Genomic DNA, 25,064 nt, shown 5'->3' with positions numbered 1-25,064 from the left:
CATGTTACCGCAAGTTCTCACAAGTTTCTTGTTGAAATCTGAGTGTATGAGCAGCACATCCTTAGGTCTGGAGACAATGATTCATATTGAGGAACTGTTCTTAGTGATACAGAAGTGAGCAATTCCTCCCCACAGTTAGCCTTGCTTTCTAACTTCTAAAGGCAGCGCTAAAATGAAAATCTTAGTCAAATGCCCTCTGACTCTATAGATTAAGTCCATTATTTCTCATCAATCCAGGGTGCTGCTTCATTCATAACATCAGCTTCATGATCACCAGAACAACTTATTTGATGGAACATGGGAAGAGGGTAGTGCTAGAGAGGAAAACACACCTTTTCAGGGTTAACGGCAAATATAACTGTTAAGTTTCAAGGTAATATATAATAGCATATAGATTCCTGCCCCTTCTCAATGTCCCTCCAAATAGTACCCAAAATATTAAGTCCTACAAATAAGTATCAGGATCGTCCAAAATTATCAACACCAGGGATATTTCTCTGAGCCTCTAGCAAGGAAACAAGTGGGATAAATAAGCTGCCTAAAGCAGGGCCCAAAGCCAGGCCCAAAGCCTCTCCACTATGAATTCTGAGCACTCCAAACATGTACACACCTACATGCCCATTGCTGAACTACGCTGTGAGTGTCAGCGCTAACATGCAGAAAAGCACAGCTTCTCACCAAAGAGTTATCCTTGAAGAGCAGATTCTCAGGCTTGAGGTCTCTGTGTGCGATGTTTAGCAAGTGACAGTGCTGTAGAGCCAAAGCTATCTGGAAAAGGACATAATGGAGCACCCACATCTTAGAAGAATTAATTCTTTACTGCCCCTGGTTTAGAGAACTCAGGATGTTAAAAAATGATCCTTAATTAATTTAATTAAGTCAATTAAAGACTAGTCAGTTTTCAACTTTAAAGCAGAAATTACGTAAAACTTTTAATACCAAGAAGAACAGAAATAAGCTTAGTTTACCTGCAACCTGTATTTTGTTTAACAAAAAGAAAAATACAACAATAAAGTAATTCGTCAGAATAAACTGATGGTTAGATCCTGTACGAAATGAGGAAAATGAAATGTTTCCACTTCCATTCATCTGCGATGTGACAAGCACTGCAGAGTCTTCAGCAGGCCAGGCTGGGGTCTCCCCCAGCAGGGCAGCGGCACTAGCACGTGGCTCAGAAGAGAGCCGCACTCTCCAGGGCACTCAACTTTCAAGCTCTGTTTCAAGAAAAACGAAAAGCAGCTATCTGGATTTTTCCACCTGATGTCCCAATGCGCTCATCCCACCTGCTGAAATATTGCCTGTTTAGGTGGGTATGAAGGGGTTTTGTTTTACAGAAGACTATCAGAGCTCACCCTTTACTCCTAACATTTGAAAAATACAAGGTATAATTTTAAAAGTTAAATAGAAAGAGCAAATTTTACCTGTTCTTCAACTCTCAGTATGGAATTGTCTTAGCATTCCAAATATCAATTCCTCCCTTCCAGAAAGGAGGTGTCAAACAATGCTCATGGAAAATTTGGAAGGATTTTTTTTTTATTAAGAACCAACTGGGCTATGCTTTCTGCTTTTCTCTGTCTTGCTTGCTTGGCCTGAAAATAAGCTTTAAGGTTTAGCTTTTCACCTCCTCAAGAGGATATGTATTATTTGTGATATAATCATTTCTCTAGCAATAAAATATGAAGTCAAAATAGAGTGACTGTAACCAGGAATAACCCAGAATTATAAAGACCTTAGAATATGACTAAAATGTGATGAGAAAAAGGTGACTCATAACCAAAAAGTATCTTATATACAACTGTCAGAACATATTTTTACACCATACAATCTTTCAGGTGGTACTAGCAACATTTTATCTCAAAGCCCAATAACAGTGCTTGGAAGCCATGTATCTAAAGACAACAGTCTATAAAACAGTTAAGATTACCTTCCTTCCACAGTTTATTTAAACCTTATAATAGACAAACAATTGACAATCATTTAAGAATACAGCCTCCCCCTCCCAAAGCATAAAGGGGTCACATTTCTCCTGTCAAGGCATCTTTTCTGATTACATAACAAAGCAGGCAATGAGAGATCAAATAGAGCTTTTCTGCAAGCTTTCTTTTATTCCCCCCCCAATGAAATTGTGCTTGTTCACCAACATTGTTGGCAGTTTGATTGGTACCCGGGGTTAACTTGCCTGCTTTGTTACTTGGCTGGCTTGCTTCTCTGTAAAGTGCCGGTGCTGGCTGATTCTGTGAAATAGCTCTCCCCCTTCCATCATCTCCATTACAATTAAGAGTCGAGCCCTGTTTGAAAGCATTTGATTTTGTTAAGTTAAAAAAAAAAAAAACCATCAAGTAGCTAACCGAAAGATACTTCATCTACAGTGTGTAACTACTTCCTAAGTCTAGTCCTACCAAGCCCCTCTGAGTTGGACCTCTTGTCACTAGCAACTGAACACTATGCATAAGGAATATCCCTGACCTAACACTTTCTAAGGAGATAAGATGGTAGTAAAAGAATTAATTTTGAAGCACTGTACTTAACCTGTTTTACTAGGTGTTAAAGAGGAGATGGTCTTTTGGGTGACATGTTCTATATATGTATTTTAGGACAGCTAGGCTGAAAACAGAGTTTGACTTTGTGTAGGACATGAATTTCAAGTCATTTGGCTGGGGATCGAGCTGTCTTGGTTTTCACTCTCATCGTGTGTTGGGGGGCGGGGGGTGTGTGTGTATCTACTTCCTGCACCCATTCCACTAGTTTTCCATATGACCCACAGCGTGCCCAGCAAGGTAACTGGAAAGGGTTACACAACTACTACATAGAAGCAAAAATTCTCATGTTATCAAAAAACTTTTTTGAATTTTGGTTACCATCCTCTGATATAAATGTTTCCAGTTTGCATACAAATGCTTTCACCAACAGAGCACAGTTATAAGAAATAATCACTTTATTTCTCATTTGTTTTTAAAAGCCTTTCTTCTTTCTCCACCTGGGAAACGGCTACCTATCTCCCTCAAGTCCTAGCCCCCACAGAACTGCTCTGAGAGACGACTCACCTCCCCAGCCTACGGTTAGCAGCTCTCCTTTGTAAACTCAAAATACTCTGTGGGCACCTCTCCATGGTGCCTATCAGGCCACTGTGATGACAGAGCCACATCTCATTCCCCCCAACAGAGAACACACCTTACTTAATTTTGAATTCCCTAGAAGAGACTTAAAATGCCACCCAATGTGCTTGCCAAACATTTGGCAGCTAAAAGAATAATGTTGATTTCTTCCTTTAAAAGGAATGCCAGACTAAGCAATAAGGGCTTTTTGCCATATCAACCTCTAAGACATTGCCTAGAATAATATTTGGTCCCCTTTCACAATTTGAAATAGAACATTTTAATGCCACATCACATGCTTTTTTTCACAAAGGAAAAAGTAACCACAATGATCAGGGGGCCACGAGAGTAGGTAGGTACAGATGAAACAAACCTGGCAACGAGGCTGGTTATGGGCACCTGGGGATTCATTACATAATTCTGTCTGCTTTCACAAATGTTTGAAATTTTCCAAAACAAAAAGTAGAAGAGAAAGAGAAAGAGGAAGGCAGGGAGGCAGACAGGGAGAGAGGAAAAGAAAAAGGGGAAGAGAGAGAGAGAGCGCGCGCGCGCGCACAGAAGAGCAGAAGACCCCACTACGCCTTGGCCTACACACAGAGAGCTGGGCATGGGATGATGGCCCCATGCGGTCTTACCTGGGGCTGGACTCATGAGGGAACTGTACGCTGTTAGCAAACACTTCTATAATTTGCACTATATTTGGGTGTGTGGCACACATCATGTGCAGACGTACCTTAAAGAGAACAGAGGAAATTTTTCTGTATATAGAAGAGGCTAACATTTTCTCTCCCACTAAAAACCTGACCACACTAGGCACAAAGGGCTAAGCCTATGAAGTAAAAAACTTATCACCTAGAATGATGTAAATAAAGTGGGTGGGGGAACACACACATCATCTCCTTAGTGCTTTTCCATGAATTAACACCTCAGCAACAGATTACTTTCTCTTGTCCTATCTATTAGCAAATAATTTGGCGAATAACTTATTTTATTTCAGATATTATTCATATATCAATAAGCAAAAGAGTAAGTACTTCACTACACATTGTTAACACGTTATCACCACATCCAGATAATTTAAAACAAATGTCTGTTTTTAAAAACCAGAAACATGTCCTCAGAGCCCTCCTGCAGCACATTTTCAAGATACTTTTCACCAGACCCTTCCTTGTATTATTTTATCTCCACTCTTCAAGGACTTTTTCCAATGAGTGGAAGTAAATCTGAATACTTCAATGTATAAGAATCTCATTAATTGGGAAAGAACAAGAGGTGGTTGAAAGGAAACGAGACTCTATCAACAGTCGTTGGTACTGACAGATATAGGACTGTTTTATAATAATACCATGAACAGCAAAAAAGGGTAAGTAGGAATTTAAATTAAAAAAAAAATTCTTCATGCATCTCCAGGGAGCTGCCTTACTTGTAAAAAGAATAATCCTCAGGCAGTACAAATCATGCTTTTTAATTAAAAAATCTTATTATAAAATCATAAGCATGTAATTCTGTAATATAACAATATCACACTCAAGCACACCATATGACATTTTAGGTAAAATGTTCAGATAGAAACTATAAATTATTATACCCATATTATCACCCTACCAACCACACTCAAGCAGGCCTTACTTCTGCCAGACCCTGTTTTTAGGTGAGTCAAGGCAACAATAGATCATACCTCATTTCTAGCTTTTGGACGATCAAAAAGAATTTTCAGTGCAAACCGTTCTTGGGTAGAGTTCTTCACACAGACTCTAGATTTGGAGGGGAAAAAATCATCAGAAATTACCTGTGTTACAGTGAAAACTAACTTAACAAGTTTGTTCTTTGAGAATTGGACTTCTAGTCAAGACTATGTCCGGGTGCATAGTTGTCAGAACAAACTTGCCCCCGGGGCCCGCAGGTGGAGAGGCAGGGAAGCATCTCACCCGCCCTTCACAGGCCTCAGCTCCTAAGTCACGTGAAATCAACTCAGTCTACAGCCAACCCAGGCTGAACGGGCGATCTTGTCTGAAATCCATGCAAGGCTGGCTGAGAAAAAATAACGGCCTCTGGGGGCTACAGGGGACGCTCACAGAGGCTCCACAGGATCAACATCGTAAATGATTCCATGTTACAGACCATGTGATGTGGTCAAATATATTTCTAAAAAGATGAGAAACAGCCTAACATAAATACCTCCTCTTGTTAAATGAAGGCTATTTCAAAACTCTGGCACCCCGATGCTTCTAATTTAAGATGTATTTCAAATGGCCCTTTTCAGAACAATTTTGTCATGTTTGCATATGGGTCTCTTACCTAACTGGACCACTAATTCCAGCTCCCAGTTTCTGAGTCCAATTGATATTATATTCCTCTAAAATGGAGGTTTCCTATTAAAATAAAAAGGGACGGGGCAGAGAATAATTCTCCAGTTAAAAAGCTGAACAATTAAACAGAGGTAGGACAACAGAAGAAGTTATCACTCAACATCTCACCTTCTGAGAGAATATGATAAGCAAATCTTAATGTTCTGCAGGGCTTTATAGACATTTTGTCTAAATGACTAGGTTAGGCATTGTTTTCCAACAAGAACAAAAGCAAAAAACTTCACAAAATTCTTCAGCTCCACTACAAGGTCCATCTGAGTAAACACTCAATGTCTTGTTTTTTCTTTGGCATGTAGGGGTAAGGTATTTTTTCAAAATGCTTCATTACTAAATACTTATTTGCTAAAATGATACTTGCTGCTATGATATGTAGGCCTATAACCTTGAACAAGATGATCAAATTGTTGGAGTAACTCAATAATTCAAGACTTAAAAGTCCAAATAAAAAAGTAGTATCACAGTAAACTTACATAATTTTCAACAGCACCATTTTGAGTACAAAGATATTCTGTCACAGTCATTGTATAACAATACTTTTTATTTTTCAATAGGTTTTTAAATAGTTTTCAATAGTTTCAGATAGATTCTCCACGGTTTAATGAAAATTTTCATGGAATTCCTGTTTAGTCACTGTGTGTTGAGCTTCTGTTGCCTTACATTTTTAGGCAAGAGAGCTATATGTTTAAATTATGGTAGACTAAAATTCATTTTTCAGGATTCCACAGGTAGAATAGGAAACCATCTGCAGACCTTGAGAAATCAGAACAAAACTCATGAGACTTTCAAACTGTTTTTTGGCAATGAAAATCTGATAGATCGTATTTACCACTAGAATCTTGATTCCCAGTGTATGAGAACAGGTTATCTGTCCATGTAACACACTCACTGTGCAGTTAATATGTGCCAGACACCAGGCTAAGTTCAGAGATGAAAACAGCTCCTACCTAGTGAATAGGCAAGTGTATAAAACAAGCTTAGGGTCCTGGCTGGTGTGGCTCAGTGGACTGAGGGTTGCCCTGTGAACCAAAAGGTTGCCGGTTCAATCCCCAGTCGGGGGACATGCCTGGGTTGCGATGGGAGCATGCAAGAGGCAGCCGATTAACGTTTCTCTCACACAGCCCTGGGTCAGGGCACATAGGAGAGGCAACCAATGTTTCTCACATATCAGTGTTTCTCTCTCTTTCTACCTCCCTTCCCCTCTCTCTCAAATAAATAAATAAAATCTTTTTAAAAAAACAAAAACAAAAAAATAACCTGAGAATAGCCTTCATCCCCAAACCTTTCTGCTGCCCCGTCTTGATAAAGGTTCTCATCATACAGGAATGCTCAACAGTTGTGGAATGAATGACTAGAAAGGTGAACTGAAGTCAGATGCTGGAGGGATACTGATCTGGAAGGCACCGCGGAATCATTACGTAAACTCCCTTCTGAAAAACTGTACATCAGGCTAAGGAGCTTGTGATGGTCACAGAGTAAGTTACATGCACTAATAAGATTAGAATCTATGGCTTTGGCCTCTTTCCCAGCACCACTCTAACTATCAAGGTTAATTGTCCAGGCTTTGGCATGAAGAATAGGGACAAATCTTGCCCAATCAGGGAGGGAGGTTCCAGGCTCTGTCTCTGCTCACCACCTTCTAAACAGAATTTAAACCTACCCATGTAACCTGTATACCTCCTTTCATGTTTCCACTGCATGGCCTGTTGGATTTAGAAGTGTCTGAGAAGGTGGAGAATAATATGACAGTAAAAATGGGGGCGGGGGCAGGGGCAGATGGGATAAAAGGATGTGGATGAAATTGGAGAGAGTACAGGTGAAATGTCTCACTTTTGTCCCCACGGGGGCAGCAAGCAAGCTGAGTTGGGTTTACATTTTCATTTTAGTGAAAGAGAAAGGAAATAGGCATTTGCTGAGCACCAAGAATGTGTCAGATGCTGTGCTGTGACTTTCTGAGGGATTGAAGGGCACAGGACTGGTAGAGGTTCAATTCCCATTGTACCGGTTGGGAAACAGTGCTCAGAGGGGTTAAGTGATTCACATGAGTTACAGTGCTGGGAAAGAGGGAGTTGGAGCGTCGTCTAAGCTTCATGGTAAAGCCATCTGCCAAACTTCTCCTCTCCTCAACTCGAATGAAACTTATAGGGGGTTCAATGAAAAATAAAGATTTGTTCTATGGAATTACTTGTTATAACCAGATCATAGGACTGTTCACATGCCCGCTCCCGGGATGTGAAAATACCATTAGACCCAATTCATCACTGTACTAATGGTTATTAAGATGATACTCTACCCGATGGACAGCCAAGACAGCTCAACTTGCAGAGGCCCCAACTGGAGTTTTGACACTTGGCTTTGCTGAAGGTAAGAGAGGCATGACCAGGCCTCTTTACTGTCCTGATTTCTGAACCCTGTTTTTCTTATAACTCTTGTCTTCTTTCCTAAGTTTAATTCCTCTCTCTCTCTCTCTCTCTTTTTTTAGACTTTATTTATTTACTTTTAGAGAGAGGAGAAAGGAGAGAGAAAGAGTGGGAGAGAATCATCATTGTGAGACAGGAACATTGGTTGCCTCTCCTGTGTGCCCCAACCAAGGACTGAATGTGCAACCCAGGCATGTGCTCTTACTGGGAATTGAACCAGCAACCTTTTGCTTTGCAGAATGACGCCTAGTCAACTGAACCTCACCAGTCAGGGTCCCAGGTTTAACTCTTGCACCTTTGTTGATGGTGCTATAAATATTCACCGGTGCTAAGACTTCAGTGAGCCCAGCTGGGCCAAAGAAATAACACCTCCACCCCTGGCTAAATAGCTCAGTTGGTTAGAGCATCGTCCCAATACGCCATGGTTGCTGGTTCAATCCCCAGTCAGACACATACAATGAATGCATAAATATGTGGAAGAACAAATGGATGTTTCTCTCTCTCTCTAAAATCAATAAAGTAAAAATTTAAAAAAGAAGTAACACCCTCACACCTGTGAACTCTTCTATGTGTTGATAGCATTTTTCTCACGTATTTTAATGACAAAGACGGTATGAAGGCATGGAACAATTAAAACACTTTACGGAAGGAAACTATGGAATACTTCAGAGCCATCAGTGACAAACACATTGATTGAGTTCTACTAAAGAAATACATACATTACCCTAAATTAAGGATAGAAATAGCCCTGGCTGGTGTGGCTCAGTGGATTGAGCACTGGCCTGTGAATCAAAGGGTCAATGGTTCAATTCCCCAGTCAGGGCACAGGCCTGAGTTGCAGGCCAGGTCCCCAGTAGGGGGTATGCAAGAGGCAACCACACATTGATGTTTCTCTCCCTCTGTTTCTCCCTCCCTTCTCCGTCTAAAAATAAATAAACAAAATCTTTTAAAAAAGGATAGAAATAGATGGAATGATGTAATTCTTAAGACTCCTTCTAGACCAAGCGTCAGCAAATTACAACCCACAGGCAAATCTATCAATTGCTTGTTTTTGTAAATAATATCCACAAAATAATCAATAAATTAAATATATATAACATAAAAATAAAATAATGATAAAATAAAAATCTATGTTAAATATTTACTGGATTAAAAGAAAAGATTCAACTATTAAGTGCTGCCTATGAGAGAGACACTTTAGATTCAAAGATGCAAATAGGTTAAAAATAAAGGATTTCAACAAACGGTGCTGAGAAAACTGGATATCCACATGCAAAATGAAGCTGGACCGTTAACACTATATACAAAAATTAACTCAAAATGGATCAAAGACCTAAATGTAAGACCTAAACAATAAAACTCTTAGAAGAAAACTCAGGGTAAGAGTTTCACAACATTGGATTTGGCAATGATTTCTTGGATATGACACCAAAGGAGCAGGCAATAAAAGAAAAATAAACAAAATGGACTTAATGAAATTTTAAAATTTTGCGCATCAAGAAAACACTATTAACAGAGTAAAAAAGGCAATCCACAGAATGGTAAAAAATATTTGCAAATCATCTGAGAAGGGATTGATATCCAGAATATGTAAAAAATCTCCTAAAACCCAATTCAAAAAATAGGCCAAGGGCTGGAATAGACATTCCTCCAAAGATACACAAATGGCCTATAAGCACATGAAAAGGTGCTCGGCATTACTAATCATGAAAAAAAACTAAAAGCAAAACTCCAGTGAGATACCATCTCATGCCCGTTAGAGTGGTTATTAACGGCATAAAATAACAAATGTTGATGAGGATATAGAGAAATTGGAGCTCTGTGCACTGCTGGTGGGAATATACAATCGTACGGCTGTTATAGAAAATAATGGTTCCTCAAAAAATTAAGAATAGAATTACCATATAATCTAGCAATTCCACTTCTGAGTATATACCTGAAAGAGCTGACAGCTGGGTCTTGAAGAGATATTTGTATATCCATGTTCACAGTAGCATTATTCTCAATAGCTAAAAATGGAGGCAACCTACATGTCTACTGACAAATGAATAAGCAAAATGTGGTTTATTCATACAATGGAATATTATGTAGCCATAAAAAGAAAGGAAATTCTGCAATATGCTACAACACATATGAATCTTGAGATCATTATGTGAAATAACTGAAATAAACCAGTCACAAAAAGACAAATACTGTATAATTCCACTTATATGTAGTACCCAGAATAGTCAAAATCAGAGACAGAAAGTAGAACAGCGGTTGCCAGGGGCTGGAGGGGAGGAGGCAATGAGGAGCTGGTGCTTCATGAGGACAAAACTCCAGTTTTACCAGATGAAGGGTGTGAAAGTGGATGGCGGTGATTATGAATGTATTTGACACCACTGAACTGCACACCTAAGAATGGTTAAGACGGCAAATTTTATTATATGTATTTCACTACAATAAAAAGAGAAAAAAAGTAAAAGGATAGAAAAAAGATATACCATGAGTAACCCATAAGAGAACTGGAGTAGCTAAACTGACAACAGACAAAACAGACTTTAAAACAAAAGATGTTAATAGAGAAGGGAAAGCACTTTTTATAATGATAAAAAGGCCAATTCAACAGGAAGGTATAAACATTATAAACATATATACATGCACCTAACAGAGTGTAAAAACACATGAAGCAAAAACTTACAAAATTTAAGGGGAAAACAGATCATTAAAAAATAACAGCTGGAGATTTCAACTCTGTGCTCTAGATGATAGACAGCAAAGATAGACTGAAAGTCAGTGAGGATATAGTAGACAACACCATCAACCATCCTGACCTGACATCTACAGAACATTCCATACAACAACAGGGGAATATATATTCTTCCCAAGTACATGTGGATAAAACATATGCTAGATCGTAAGTCTCAGTAAATTTGTAATCATGGATTACAGGACAATATTAAGATGGCAACTGACCCCAAACTGACCAAGAGATTCAATGGAATCCCTGCCCAGTCCGCCTGTTCTTGGTTAGTCATGCAGACTAAGTTTAAGTGCTATGGTTACAGCCCAAGAAAACAGCTTTTCCAGCTGAACTCTAGAGGTCTCAGTTCTCGCCATTTGAGGGACTGCCTCAAACATGCAAAACCATGCAATACAACACAAGGCCACAGACCAAAAGTTGTATATGATGTGATGCTGGCTTGCTTCCAAGTCATTACTAGTTATCAGCTCAGGTATTTTGAACTCCACTAATCTGTACTGATTGGGCACACCCAAATTAGTAGGAAGACTCACCAATGACCTGTCAAGTATGTGAAGGCTGAAAAAAAAAACAAACCACCCCAAAAATTAAAAAAACAAATGAAAAAAAAACCCCTAGAAAATTAGGGCAATAATGACCAAGTGAAGAAAACAGCGATTCTTTCTGAACCACTCTTAAACTGCTATAAGCTAATGTTCTCCAAGCTCTTACTAAATGTTAGCTATTGTTATAAGCACATTCGATATATTTGCTCATTAAATCCTCAAAAATACCTTAGGAGCTGGAGAGTGTTTTTATCTCCTTTCTATGGATGAGGAAACCAAGAGACTACGAATTGAAGTTGACTTACTCAAGGACACAGCTAAGGAATGGCAAGGCTGGGATTTCAAACCACAAGTCTACCTCAGGAAACTGTTAGAACCACTAAGTAACACTGCCTCCCCATTTCTATCTGCCCACTCGAACTGCATCCCTCTTCTGCTCCAAACTCTCCTGGACTTTCCCTCGCTGCACTCCAACCACCTGCTGTGCCTGAATCACCCAAGAACCTGCACCTACATTGTGCTTTTGTACCCTCCGTTCCTGCTACCTGTAATATTCTTCCCCAAGACAGTGGAGGTTTGCTCCTTTGTTCCCTTTGGAGCTTTATGCAGATGCCACCTCCTCAAAGAGGCCCTTTCTGACCAACCTCCCTGAAACAGTGCTCCCCAACCTGTTTGTACTTCTTACTCACAACCAACTGGCAATGTGTATTACCTAAGTCTGCTCCCTAGAATATAAGTTCCGTGAGAGCAGGGACATCCAGGGGCTGGCTCTGCGCCACCAGTGCCCAAGACCGTGCCTGGCACAAAGTGGACAATCCTTGTTGAATTTGAAAATCTGCCATATGTGCTTAAATTCACAACCCCGTAATATAACTTTAGGCAACAAGTCTTGACACTGTACCAGTAAAATCTAAAGGAAAAAATGGATACACTGAGGCAGTCTTTTATTTAATAAAAAAGCCCTGTTTATTTTACATGTATATATTACAGTATATATTTATATGTATATATATACACATATATGACAGTAACCAGAGAATAAATTCTAGTGTTAGCTGAAATGTTGATTTTAAATCTACTTTCACATGTATAGGATCTACCTTTACAGTGTCTTCTGAATTTTAATGTAGTTGTGTAAGTTGAGCTTGAGTTGATATGATGGAAACCTTGAACCAAATTCTATAGTAATAACTAGACATGCAGTGGTTTATGATGTTCTTGATTTCTTTTCAGGTGGGTTCATTCGATCACGTTCCCTCCTTGGTGCTAGGGGCTACCAAGTGCTCTGCTTTATCTTCCAGCTGGTAGGATGTTACTATAGCCTTCGGATCGATGCCCGATTGGCTCCATATTTCAGGGACAAGGGCCATCAGCCTATTTACAGACTGAGTCCTCATGGTTTCCACTTTATTAATGAGTAGAGTAAAAGTTTTTCTAAAAGGGCTAAAACATGTTTATCTCTTCAGCAGTACTGATTCGTCAAAACAGTATTTTAGAACCTTTATTTCTATTATTAAAAATTTGATTTTCCTGCCCTGGTCTCCTGGCTCTGTTGGTTGGAATGTCTTTCTGTGCACATGCTGGTCAAGGCACATGCCTGGGTTGCAGTTTCAGCCCCCAGTTAGGGTGCATACAAGAAGCAACCAAGCCATGTTTCTCTCTCTTTCCCCCTTCCCCTCTTTAAAATCAATGGAAACATCCTTGGTGAAGATAAAAAAAATTTTTTTTATTTTCCTTAATGTGTACGTTATATTTTGATGTATCTTTTAAAAGTGAAGTTTCCTTGGAATGGCTGATGATTTCTTTAAGCTTTGCCACCCGAAAAATTGTTAGAAGTTTACGTTTTCAATTAGTTATTGGTAATAGTGATTTTGTCTTGAAAGTCAAAATAACCATACATTGCCAATGGATGCCTGTCCCTCAAAAGAAAAACGAAATTCTTAGATGTACTGAATTGACTTAACACTGTAAAATAAGTAAATAATACCTATTAAACTTTAAGCTTCATGTTCAATTTACACAAGACTCATTTCCTAGCCAGTTAGGTAACTTTCTGTTAGTGCCTTCGTGCCTCAGAGTGGGGGAAAAAAAGGGTAAAACTGGTTTTAGAAAACTTGTCATTTTATTTGGGTCATTTTAGAACACATACTTGCTTTTCTTCTGGTTAACAGAGCAGTGAGTCACAGGACACCTTTAGCTCTTCCTAAATAAACTCTATGCTCCCTAGGAGGAGACGGGAAAGGAAAGAGGAAAATGGGAGGGGAACACATGAACAAATGAGAACAATCTATTCGCCAAAGGACAGGGTTTGTACGAAGGCGAACGACCTCCTTGTGAAACTGCAGGTGTCCAGGAGGCTCGTTTCAAGTAAGTCGGGGGGAAGGGTGTCGTCCAGGTCTCCAAGCAGATCATCCGGAAGCAAATGCGGGGGCACTTGAGGAGTGATCGAAAGGAAAGCAGTAGGGCCCCTTCGTCCCGCTCACATCTAGTGTCCCCACGCCACCCACCTCCCGTTCTGGCTGAGCACAAATCACACCCTCGCTTCAACCAGGACAGTCGGAACGCCCTCCCGTCACAGGCACAAACCCTTTGCCCCGGGGCTGGGAAACGCAGGCCGCGGAATCCGGAGACCGAAGCCCGGGCGTCGCTGGAACCTTTCACTCCGAGTTCTCTCCGCTCTGAGGCCGCAGCCGACAGAAATGCCGCAGGAACAAAGCGCGGAGGAAGGCGGCATCGCCCCCTTACCTTGATGGCTCTCTCCATGGCGCTTTCCTCCGACATGCTCCGCAGGGCCCCCACGGCCGGGAGCGACGGAGGCTGTGCAGCCCCCCGGTCCCGCCGCAGCCGAGGGAGCACGGGGCTGGGCGCTCGGGCCCCTGGGCCTTGGAGAGGCGGGCGGCAGCCACCCCCAGGGGCTGGCGGGGATGTGGGCCCCGGCGCCGGCTCGGCTTCGGCAGGCGGCTCTAGGCTGGCGGCGGCGGCGGCGGCGGCGGCGGCGGCCCCTGGGGACGAGCCTTTGTGCTGGGCCCTGCCAGGCTGCTTCCCGGCCTCATCCCCGGCCGGGGACGCAGGCTCCCGGGGCAGGGCGAATCGGATAGGGCCCCGATCCGGGGCGCTGCGCAGGGGCCGCGCGGGGCCGCCGCTTAGGCCCGGGCTCGCCAGGTCCTAAGGAGGAGCCTGCGCCTCCGCCTCCGCCGCCGACACCGCCGCGAAGCCGAGGCCGAGCCCGTCGCCGCCGCAGCTGCTCCCGCGGCCGCTTCAGCGCCACACATCGCCGGGACACCGGCGCCGGGCAGCCCCGCCCGCCGCCCGCCCGCCGGCGCTGTGCCCCGCCCGAGCTCCGGGCGGCCCCGCCCGCCGCCTGGCTCCGTGCCCCCGCAACTCCAAGCGCCCCTTGCCGCCGTTCTCCGGGGTTCCCGAGCCGCCCCCAAACTGCGCGGGTGATTTGCAGGCTCCCGCCAGGGTCTCCCCGGTGCGCCACGGCCAAGACAGGCCCCGGGGCCCTCCGCCGCGCGGGCGCCGCGCTGATGACGCATGGGGCCGGGCGCGACCCGGGCGGCCCGGGGAGCTGGACCAGACACGAGTACCGCCGCGAGCGTTCGCATCCCTCACCCTTTCCCTCCCCACTGGAAACACCCCGCGGGAAGGACTCCCGGACGTCGACTCCTGGTAGACAAGAGGGAGCTGAAGCCCCAGAGAGGTCCTGCGGTAAGGGAACAGAATCGTGTATAATAACAACTACCAGTTCTACCTACGGAGAGTGAATTTTACGAGAAACACTTTTCCGCCATTAGTTCCTTTTTTCTTTACAAAATAAGCATTTGTCGGTGTGAGGTCAGTACCCTTATGTCCTTTATCCCCGTTTTACAGTTTATTTAACTGAGGCCCAGAGCGCCGAGCTCGCGCACAGCTAAGTGGTCCAGGTTTGTGCTCCTTATTACACCAACAACCTATCAAAGGCCTTGTGGGAGCTTTTGGCTGATCCCCGCTTGATGGTTCTTCGTTCATTCACTTATTTACTGAGCACCACCATGCGCCAGGCTTATTGGACGCTGGGGAAACAGTAGGAACAAGGCACGGTAGCTGCTCCGTTTCAGGAAAGGGAAGCAGAAAAGTAACCCGGGAAAACACAGTTTGTAGACGCTAAGAAGAAAGTGAACAGGATGCTCAGATAAGAGAGTACCTGGATGTGGGGATATTTTTTTTCCTATTAGATAATCGGGGAAGGTCCTCCAGTAGGTAACAGTGAAGCTACCTATTGGAACGCCGAGATGTCTGGGCAGATGGAACAGCAAGTGCAAAAGTTTTAAGGTGGAAATAACCTAACTGTGTTCGGGGAGCAGTAAGAAGGTCATTGTGGCTGGAGCCAAGTGCACAGGAGTGACAAAGGATGAGGTTGGAGAGGTGGACAGGGGCAGTATTGTATATGCCCTACGGGGTCATGATAACGACTCTGGATTTTATTCTAAGCCATTGGAAGACTTTAAAGAGTAGTGTGATCATGTTTATGTTTTAAAAGACCACTCTGCTGTATAGAGAACGAAATATCGGCAAGCAAAAATGGAGACAAGGAGAGCTATTAAGAGGCTATTAGAATAATCCAAATGAGAGATTATAATGATACCTGAACTAACGCGGTGGCAGTAATGATAGAGTAGAGGGAGTTGTGATGTATTTTGGTAGAGCTGGCAGGACTTCCCAAAGGATTCAGGGTGGAAGGTGACAATAAGAAATGAGTCAAGAATAACTTCTAGGTGTCTGGCTTCAGCAACTGGATGGATGCAGGTGCCCTTTGGTGAATGAAGGTCTTGATGAGGGTGAGGCTGGGGAATCCAAAGTTTTGTTTCTATCTTCATTAATTTGAGGTTCCTGGGTGACATACCAGAGGGTAAGTCAAATACATAATTGGATATTGTGGTGCAAATGTAATTACCCTCTTTGTTGGCACTGTGCCTGTAGCACACAGGCGCCCTATGGCCCCCTGAAAGTAGGTGTGACCATATGCTCTCCGCAGTGGAAAGTGAGCAGGAGAGATGTGCACAGTTTCCGGGCTTGGCACAGAGAACCCATCAGTAGGTGCTCCTCTGGGCTCGCTCTTATTCTCTCAGCTGGAAGATGATAAGCAGGTTCTGGAGAAGACAAGGCCTCAATATGGAAGATTCCCAAGTGAAGGAGAACTCTGCCCAATCAACCTAAACATCCACCCAGGACTATTATATGAGAAGAAATAAATAAACCTCTGTTGTTCTGAGCTTTTATGTATTTGAGTCTTCTTTTTATAGCAGCTTTGCCTGTGCTGATACCAATAAGAACAGTGACCTAGCAGTAAACTTTGGGAGAAATTTTCTAAATGACTTGAATTGACGTTATCAGTAACAGGAAAAAGAAGGTGCCTTGGATTCATTCACTCATTCACTCATTCACTGATTCAGTAGGAATTTATTAAGTGCCTCTCTGTGCCAGGCACCAGGCTACATAATAGAGATGCAGAGATGAAGAAGAGACGAGGTCCCTGCCCTCAGAGCTCTAAGTCTGGCAGCTCAACTTACTGGCTGTTACCTGCACATGCTTTCCCTCTACCTAGAAATATGTATTCTCCTCTCCCAACACAGACACAGCCTAATTTGTACACATTCTTAAGCGATATTCTAAGTACCATATTATCAGAAAGACAAGGCCTAACCCTTGTCCCCAATCTAAGTTAGAGATTCTTGTTATCATAACTTCTAATCTGTATAATTGGCCACATTCTCAACACTCGACCCACTGCAGGTATTTAATAAATACTTGTTGAAGGAATAAATGTTTGTTGATTGGAGAAGGCAGAACCCTGGGGAAGGAGAGGTTTCCTCCACTAGAACTGGAGAGGTGGCAGTGGTAGGCAAGCCTCTAAGCTACCCACCTCTTGGCATTCGTGTGAGCTGAGCCAGTGACTTGCTTCTAATGAAGGGATGTCTTGTCTAAGGTTAGGTTACAGGAAGACCGTGGCTTCCATCTTGGGTGCCCTCTTATTCTTTTGCATCCAAACTGCAATTATGGGACGGGCAGAAGATAGACATTCTCAATTTAAATAGGAGAAATCAGAAGGAAGAAGGGTGGTGGGTCCCATGCAAGTCCAAAACACAGCAAGACCATTATTATTAGATCTTAAGGCTCAAGAATAAGCCCCTGGTTTGGTATTCTGTCCTCCGGACCCACTGGCATTGCAGTCTGCGCCTGCAGCTCTGCCAGGTGAGAATGCTACCCCCAAGGCTCTCCTGGGTGGCCCCACCACCACCGTGTCTTCAGGTGAAGGCTCTCTGACCTACTGAAACCCAGGCAGTGGCCCTGATGATTTCCGAATTGCCTTTGGGGTCATTCTTCCCTTTTCTTGAAGAATAGAGCACATTCACAGACACATAGCTTTATTGTCCGGTCCTGTAGGAGATAGAAGCCTGCCTTTCTGCCCTTCCTTGGTCCCCTGTTGTTCAAATACGCAGTGTTGTTGCTGTAGAGTCCAGTACCTCTTTATCAAGTCATAGTCCAGCCACGCCCTTCCGTATTTTGCAAATGCACTTTCTCACTTTTCTGCATTATAAACAGGCTGAGGATTCTCCTCATCTTTAAGTTCTCATTCTTTTTTGCATAACAATTCCTCCTTCAATCCCTGTCTTGCCTTTCACATTTTACTACTAGCAGTCCGGACGAGCCACACTGCTCTTCAAACACTGCCTAGAAATCTCAGCTGCATATCCAGTGTCACTGCTTCCAAGTTCTACCTTCCAAAAGCACTAGCACCCAGTTCAGCCAAGTTCTTTGACACTTTATAACAAGGATCACCTAACAAGATGGACCTTACTATCCTTATTTCTACCAGCATTCTGTTCATGATTATGTACGCACTCTCTAAGAAAATGGAAGCCTTTTTCTCCAGGTCTCCCTTTTCCTTTCTGAGCCCTCACCAGAATTGCCCTTGATACTCATATTTCTGGCACACACCTCCAAACTCCCAGCCTCTTCCCATTACCCATTACCCATTACCCAAAGCCACATCCACATTTTCAGGGGTTTGTTGCAGCAGCACCCCACGTCTCAGTCTGTAAAACCAGCATCTGTCTTAGAGCTTAAGCTGCTATAACAAAATGCTGTTGACTGGCTGTCTTAAAATAGACATTTATTTCTTCCAGTTCTAGAGGCTTTAAAGTCCAAGGTCAAAGTGCTGACACATTCAGTTCCTGGCGAGAGTCTTCTTCCTGGTTCACAGGCAGTGACCTTGTGGATGTACCCTCACATGGTAGAGAGAGAGCAAACTCTAGGCTCTCTCCCTCTTCTAAGAACACTAATCCCATCATGGGGACCCCACTCTCATGGCCTCGTCTAAATCTAATTGCCACCCAAAAGCCCCTCCTCCAAACACCATGGGGTGGGGAGCACTTCCACATACTGGAGGGTACATAAATATTCCATCCAAAACATGGCCTGAGGCTAAAGTAGAAGGTGTGACAGGAGCATTTTGTTAAGAGTTGAGAAAACTATTCACTCACGGAAAAGATCCTTTCAAAAGATTCAGTGTGCATCTCACAGGTTTTCAATCAAACCACAGGGCTTCTAGGAAGCTTAAGGTCATTGATCCACAGGCTTGCAGCAGGAGCCCAAGGTAGAGAAGGACTTCGTTCAGGGAGATTTGTGGATGTGGCTCTTGTCCATCTCCAAGAAGTTCCCAGGAAACCCAAAAAGGTCTTGAAAGGGTTATATTTGGGCTCTTGGACAAGGGAGTGACAGTATATAATGAAAAGAGGCCTTTCGGCTGCCATAATGTCAGGAAGCAGAGAGCTAGCTGCTCAGCTGCGGATGTGCTTTCTTTTTCCTTTTTTTTTTTAATTTAGAGGGGAAGGGAGGGAGAAAGAGAGGGAGAGAAATATTGTGAGAGAGAAACATCGATTGGTTGCCTTCTGTAGGCACCTGGACTGTGGACCCAAACCTGCAAGCCAGGCATGTGCCCTGACCAGTGTCCTTTCGCTTTGTGGGATGATGCCCGACCCCCTGAGCCCACTGGTCAGGGCTAAGCTGCTGCATTTGTAGTAATTTCTTACATAGCAACAGATAATCAATACAAGTGGTTGAGAAAAGAAGAGGAATGCATGTGCAAGGTTGGTGGCCTGGTCTAGGATGACTGCAGGAGGAATTGGGGAGAATTGAGCAGGTCTGAGGTGCGTTTTGCAGGTGGACTCGGCAGGCGTTGGTGATGAATTGGAGGTGAGGGGCGGAGGGGAAGGAAGCGGCAAGGATAATCCCTGGGTTGTCCCAGGGCACGAGCAGCCACGCGTGGACAGTGGTGCATTTACTAAGATGGATTACACTGGAGGAAAAAAGGGAGGAGGGGTACGGGCCGGGGCTCAGTGACTGAATGTAGAAGGGCACCAATGCGAACATGCAGTCACCCTGAATGCCGCTGAATGCCATTGTCTCTGATGCACAACTGCCCTCAATCGACTGGAAGAGTGACCCTGCTTGGCAGAAGCAATGTGATGCTGCCGTAATTTTTTTCAAGGCAAGCGAAGTGTCTCAAAGGCAAGTGAAGTGTCAGTGAGGGTGTGGACAGATGGGAACCCTCATCCTTTCTCATACATTTTACACTGATGGGCGTGTAAAATGATTATGGCCACTGTGGAAAACAGTCTGGCAGTTCCTCCGAAAGTTCAATGTAGAATTATGGTATGATCTAGCAATTCCATCCTCGCTATATACCCTACAGAACTGAAGGCAGGTATTCAAACACTCGTATTCTAATGTTCAGAGCAGCACTATTTGCAATAGGCAATAGGTGGAGACATCCCAAATGTTCATCAACAGATGATGGATAAACAGAATGTGGCCTTTCCCTGCAATGGAATATTACTCAACCATAAAAAGGGACGAAGCACTGATTTATGCCACAGCCTGGATGAACCTGGAAAACATCATCCTAAGTGAAAGAAGCCAGACACAAGAGGGCAACAGTAGGTTTACAGTTGTGAGTACACAAAACACAGTCTATTTTTGTATTATTTATTAATTGTATTATTTTCCATATGAACTGTAAACCTACTTTTGCCCCACCTTATATTGTATGATTTCATTTACGTTAAATGTCCAGAACAGGCAAGGCCACAGAGAAAGAAGGCAGACCACTGGTTGCCAGGGGCCGAGGGTAGACAGGAATTGCGAATACCTCCCATCACGGATACAGAACTTCCTTCTGGGGTCGTGACAGGTCTTGGAAAGAGAAGACGACGGCCAAGGAGTACAGGTTTCTTTTTAAGACAATGAAAATGTTCTAAAATTGCGGTGGTAGATGCACAATTCTGAAAAAAATATTGTATACTTTAAATTGTATGTGAATTATATATCTCAATGAAACTTTTAATAAGGAAAGGGAGGGAGGGAAGGAAAGAAGGAAATGGGAGTGCACTGTCCTTGTGATAAACCAGCATCCTTCAAACTTTAATGTGCTTACGGACCCCCCCCCCCACCTTGTTAAAATGCAGATTGTGATTCCTTAGGTGTGGGGTGGAACCTAGGATTCTGCATTGCTGAGAAGCTGCGCGGTTTGCAGGTGCTGCCAGTTGGTTCTGGACCACACTGCTGAGCGAGTGTAGGCATCTCCAGGGGGCCTGTCCCCAGCAGCCCTGCTTAGGGGATGGGCATAGCTACAAGTGAGTGTCACACAACCCCCATCTTCCAGCCACCGCCGACGGACTCAGGAATGAACATCTGACCCAAGCTGGCCCGTCAGAGTCTCCTGGGGATTGAGACTGGCACCTGAAACCAAGCTGAGGCAGTCGCTGTTGGCCTCATGAATATTAAAGTAGCGAAGTCTGTCTGCAGGGAGAGGAGCAGTAGAAAGGAGCAGTGTTCCGTCTCGCTGCACTTCCGGCCCCACATCCCCGACCAAATTTTCCTTTCACTTGACACTTAGAGTGATGTCTCCTCCCATTGAATGCTGCCAAGTGGTCACTGGTTGGTTTGTTAAAGGAACATTGAAGTTGTTTGAAGTGCTCTGCTATTAAAAATAGTGCTCTTTCCTATCATGATTTGCGCATTTGTCTCGTTGTTTGTTTCCTTGGGTAAATTTTTAGCAGTGGGTTTCTACCAGAAAGGCACCAAGAATATACGAGGTTATATTTATTCTCTTATAGTGTGAAAACATGCAGTTTCATTTTTTACCTACATTTCTGTTCCTCAGAATACATCATAGTAAATTTGACAGTCCTTGGTAGAAAGTTCTAGCATTTTTCTGAGCTTGACTCAGCTCAAATCCTTTAGCCTCTCAGAGTTGGAAGGGACCCTTGCAATTGTCAAGGCCAACCCTGTGCCCCCAGTGCAGCTCTTTCTTTCCACAGCGTCCCTGCCGGGCCTCCTACTGCCCCCCCACCCCCCCACCCCCAACGCATCCCTTGACCTGGCCTGAACCGTCCCACGTGCAGCCTTCTCTGCCCTGGAGAGAGGACAGCTGCTGGCTGGCTCGGGTCTCTCCTTTGGGAACCACAGAAACATCACCTCTCTCCTGAGACAGCTTCTCAGAAGTCTCACTGGGTGGCCTTTTTGAAAAATTATTTTCTTACTGTGGTAAACAATTATAATAAAATGCACCGTCTTTAACCATGTCTAAGGTGTATATAAATAGTTCAACAGTGTTAAATATATTCACATTATTGTGCACCCAATCTCCAGAAGTGTCTGACCTTGCAATACTGAAACTTTATACCTGTTAGACAACTTCACTTGGTAGCCTTTTGAAGCCCAAATGGAAAGTGGGATTCTGAAAAGGCAAAATCCCCAAAGAAGTGTGGTATCTCAGCTGACAACTGATTCACACTCTCCAGCTGAGAAATGAGAAACAGAGAATACTTCAAATGTACATGACATTTTGATACAGCTTTAAAAATAAACCATTAACCCCTGGCTGGTGTGGCTTAGTGGATTGAGCACCGGCCTGCAAACCAAAAGGTTGTGGGTTCAATTCCCAGTCAAGGCACATGCCTGAGTTCCAGGCCAATGTTTCTCTCCCTCTTTCCTCCCTCCCTTCCCCTCTTTCTAAAAAAAAAAAAAAATGTTTTTAAAAGCCCATTAAATGCTCAGCTGCTTATTATTATTATTATTATTATTACCATTACTACTACCAGGTAACATGCAGAACTGCCATTGTGACCCCCCTCCCCTGGCAGTGGGACTGAAAAGAGAAGGCAGTAGGAGTTAGAAATGAGCGCAGGTCAGGTGCTGTCCTAGTCCGTCGGGGCCGCTGTAACAAAATGCCACCAGTTGGGTGGCTTGTGAACACCAGAAGCTTCTCATAGCCCTGGAGCTGGGAGTCTGAGATCAGAGGGCCAGCATGCAGCTGGGTTCACAACGAGGGCCTGAGGGTCCCCAAGGAGGCAGGGTAGGGCCGGGAAACGTCACCTGCTTCCCCAGGGCAACATTGTCCCTCAGATGCTGCCAGGGTTATCAGGAGCTCCCACAAGTATTGTATCGATGTGCATCAGATTAAATCTCCAAATTTGGTAATCAAAATGTGGTTGTGTAAGAAGAGACTATCCAAGGTAAAAATTCAAACACAATAAAGTATTGAGATAAATGGGCAGGATACCTGCAACTTCCTCATAGATGGTCCAGGAAAAAAAGAAACTACATATAGGAGGTGAGAAGGGGAAAGTTGATAGAGCAAATAGGGCAAAATGCTAAAATTGGATGAATCTGGATAGACTATACGAGAAACTGTTGTACGATTCTTAAAACTTCTGTAAGTTTGACATAATTTCAAAATAGAAAGTAAAAAGCAAACAAAGATGAGGGTTTCTATGTGGCAGGATCAAAGGATGACCTACTGTGTGTTTTTTTCTAGGTAGCGGTCCTCAGAGTGTGGCCTCCGGACCAGCAGCATCAGCATCACTGACGCTAAGTAGGTGCACAAAAAATATTGTTTCTTAGGGCCACAAAATTAGGAGCCAGACTTTTATTTCACTACTTTTTTTTTTTTTTACCATGTGTGTCTATTTCATTTTCAAAAAGGTAAATGTCACTGTAAGTAAATATATTGCTTATGTTTGTTCCCTTTTATCCTCCACAGAATAGCTGAGTGAAGGCTGGAAGTGACTGTAGGGTCTTGGAGGCAGTGAGGCCCAGAGGTTAGGCAACTCGCCATGTTAGGCATGTGAGGCATGTTAGGCATGTTGGGCAGGGTCCAGACAGCTCTGTGGCCCTGGCTGCTTTATTACTTTTTAATTGTGGTGAAATTCACATAATGTAAACTTGACCATTTTAAAGGGAACAATTCAAATTGCACTTAGTACATTAAAAATGTCGTGCAACCATCACCTCTCATCTAGTTCTGAAACATTTTCATCATCCCAAAAGGAAACCCTGTATCCCTTAAGTAGTAACCCTGGCAACTGCCAATTTACTTTCTGTCTCTGGATTCACCCCATTCTGGACATTTCACATACATGGACTCATACAACATATGGCCTTTTGTGCCTGGCTTCTTAGAGTGTTTTTGAGGTTCCTCTCTGTGTAGCATGCATTGGTGCTTCATTTATTTTTGTGGTTGAATAGTATATTACATTATGTGGATATTGACCGCATTTGGTTTACCCATTCACCTGTTGATGGGACATTTGAGATGTTTCCACCTTTTTTTGGCTATTATAAATAATACTGCTGCGGACATTCGGGCACAGGTGTTTGTTGGAGTCTCGGTTTTTAATTTTTGGGGGTATGTGATTCTGGTCTCTTTATTCCCTCTTTGCATTGCCCGCCAAATGTTGCCTGTGTTGTGTGCAACAAGTCTTTGAAAGGCATCAGCAGGTACGTCTGCCCTATCAAGTCAGAGTGCCGCCGTAGTTGCACGTGTTGCCCACGAGGTGGCGCCTACACTTAGAAAAAAATGCCCCATTTTAGCCAGGTTCTCCGAGCTGCAGGAAAAGTTCCTCTGTCCTTTATTCTGCCAGAAGTGGAAGCATTTCCTCTTGGGCACTCCGCAGGGCTAACGGCAGAAACAGCCACTTCACACCCTATACTCCTGTGACTGACCCACATCCCTATACACAGGGAGATTAGGCTGTGCATACCTTGAGAACTTGGCTTTTGCTTCAGACAACTTCTTAAGGTTCCAATTGGTTCCTGTGACTCAAAGCATGAGATGAGTTAGGTGTCTGGCATGTCAATCCAACATTATAGACATTTCTTCATAGCCAGAACTTCCTTTGTATTCATCGGTTTAAGGGGTGGATTCTCTTAAAGTTACAGTGATTCTGATTCACAGAGCAAGAAACGTTACACTTCTGTTTCGCCAGTTCACTCCTAACAAGGTTCTTAGCAACACTATTGAGAGTACTAAAATGTTGGCAGCAGCTCAGTAGGGGATTCTCCAGTCTCCTGTCCCCTCCTTCAGGCAAAAGACCCACTTTTGTGGGTGAGGGAGGCCATGCCTTCTTCTCAGTGGAGAGTGCCTCTCCAGGCCACAAGGGTGAGCACCACACAGGTCTAAGTAAATCACCATGTCTCATTCCTCTGGCCACTGCGATTGGCTGGGTTAGGGGTCAGATGTCACATCAACTGGATCAGTCAGCATGACCCTCAAGGGCTTCATCTAAGCTAGCAAAAGGCTTTCTCCCAGCCAGCGGACTTGAGCCTGGTAGGGTGGAGGACAAAAACTCTTAAGGGCTGTTGGCTCTTCTAAGGAGCCAGACCTGCCAGAAACAAAATGGGTGGGGAAGGCCTGAAAACAAAGCCCGCCTGATGGAGGTAGAACCAACAGATGGAAACTTTGAACTTCTGAACCAAGCTATGGCCAAAGCCAAGATCCCAGGATTTTGGAATATGGGAGCCATTTTTTTAAAAAAAAAAACTGGTTTGAATTTGGTTTTCTGACACAACTA

General features: G+C 43.6%; 1 protein-coding gene across 3 annotated transcripts in view; it reads right to left on the bottom strand.

Moving 5' to 3' along the window:
- MAPKAPK5 (MAPK activated protein kinase 5) overlaps positions 1–14,152 on the bottom strand; it is a 30,634-nt gene extending 16,482 nt beyond the window's left edge. For 2 of the 3 annotated variants that reach the window (XM_054594273.1, XM_054594274.1), the window contains exons 1-6: positions 13,915–14,152; positions 5,394–5,467; positions 4,774–4,849; positions 3,731–3,828; positions 2,180–2,288; positions 679–768 (exon numbers count right to left, since the gene is read on the bottom strand). In XM_054594273.1, coding sequence (XP_054450248.1) covers positions 679–768; positions 2,180–2,288; positions 3,731–3,828; positions 4,774–4,849; positions 5,394–5,467; positions 13,915–13,950 — 483 coding nt within the window. In that variant the 5' untranslated portion in view covers positions 13,951–14,152. The remainder of the gene's footprint in view (positions 1–678; positions 769–2,179; positions 2,289–3,730; positions 3,829–4,773; positions 4,850–5,393; positions 5,468–13,914) is intronic. The other variant, XM_054594275.1, reaches the window with a different exon arrangement.
- Positions 14,153–25,064: the final 10,912 nt, after the last annotated feature.

The sequence above is a fragment of the Pteronotus mesoamericanus genome, unplaced genomic scaffold, assembly GCF_021234165.1.
Source record: "Pteronotus mesoamericanus isolate MK-2021 breed Mesoamerican mustached bat unplaced genomic scaffold, CSHL_Meso_final scaffold_507, whole genome shotgun sequence".
Lineage (NCBI taxonomy): Eukaryota > Metazoa > Chordata > Mammalia > Chiroptera > Mormoopidae > Pteronotus > Pteronotus mesoamericanus.
The sequence above is the reverse complement of the archived record's forward strand: the minus strand, read 5'-3'. Positions and strand labels throughout refer to the sequence as shown.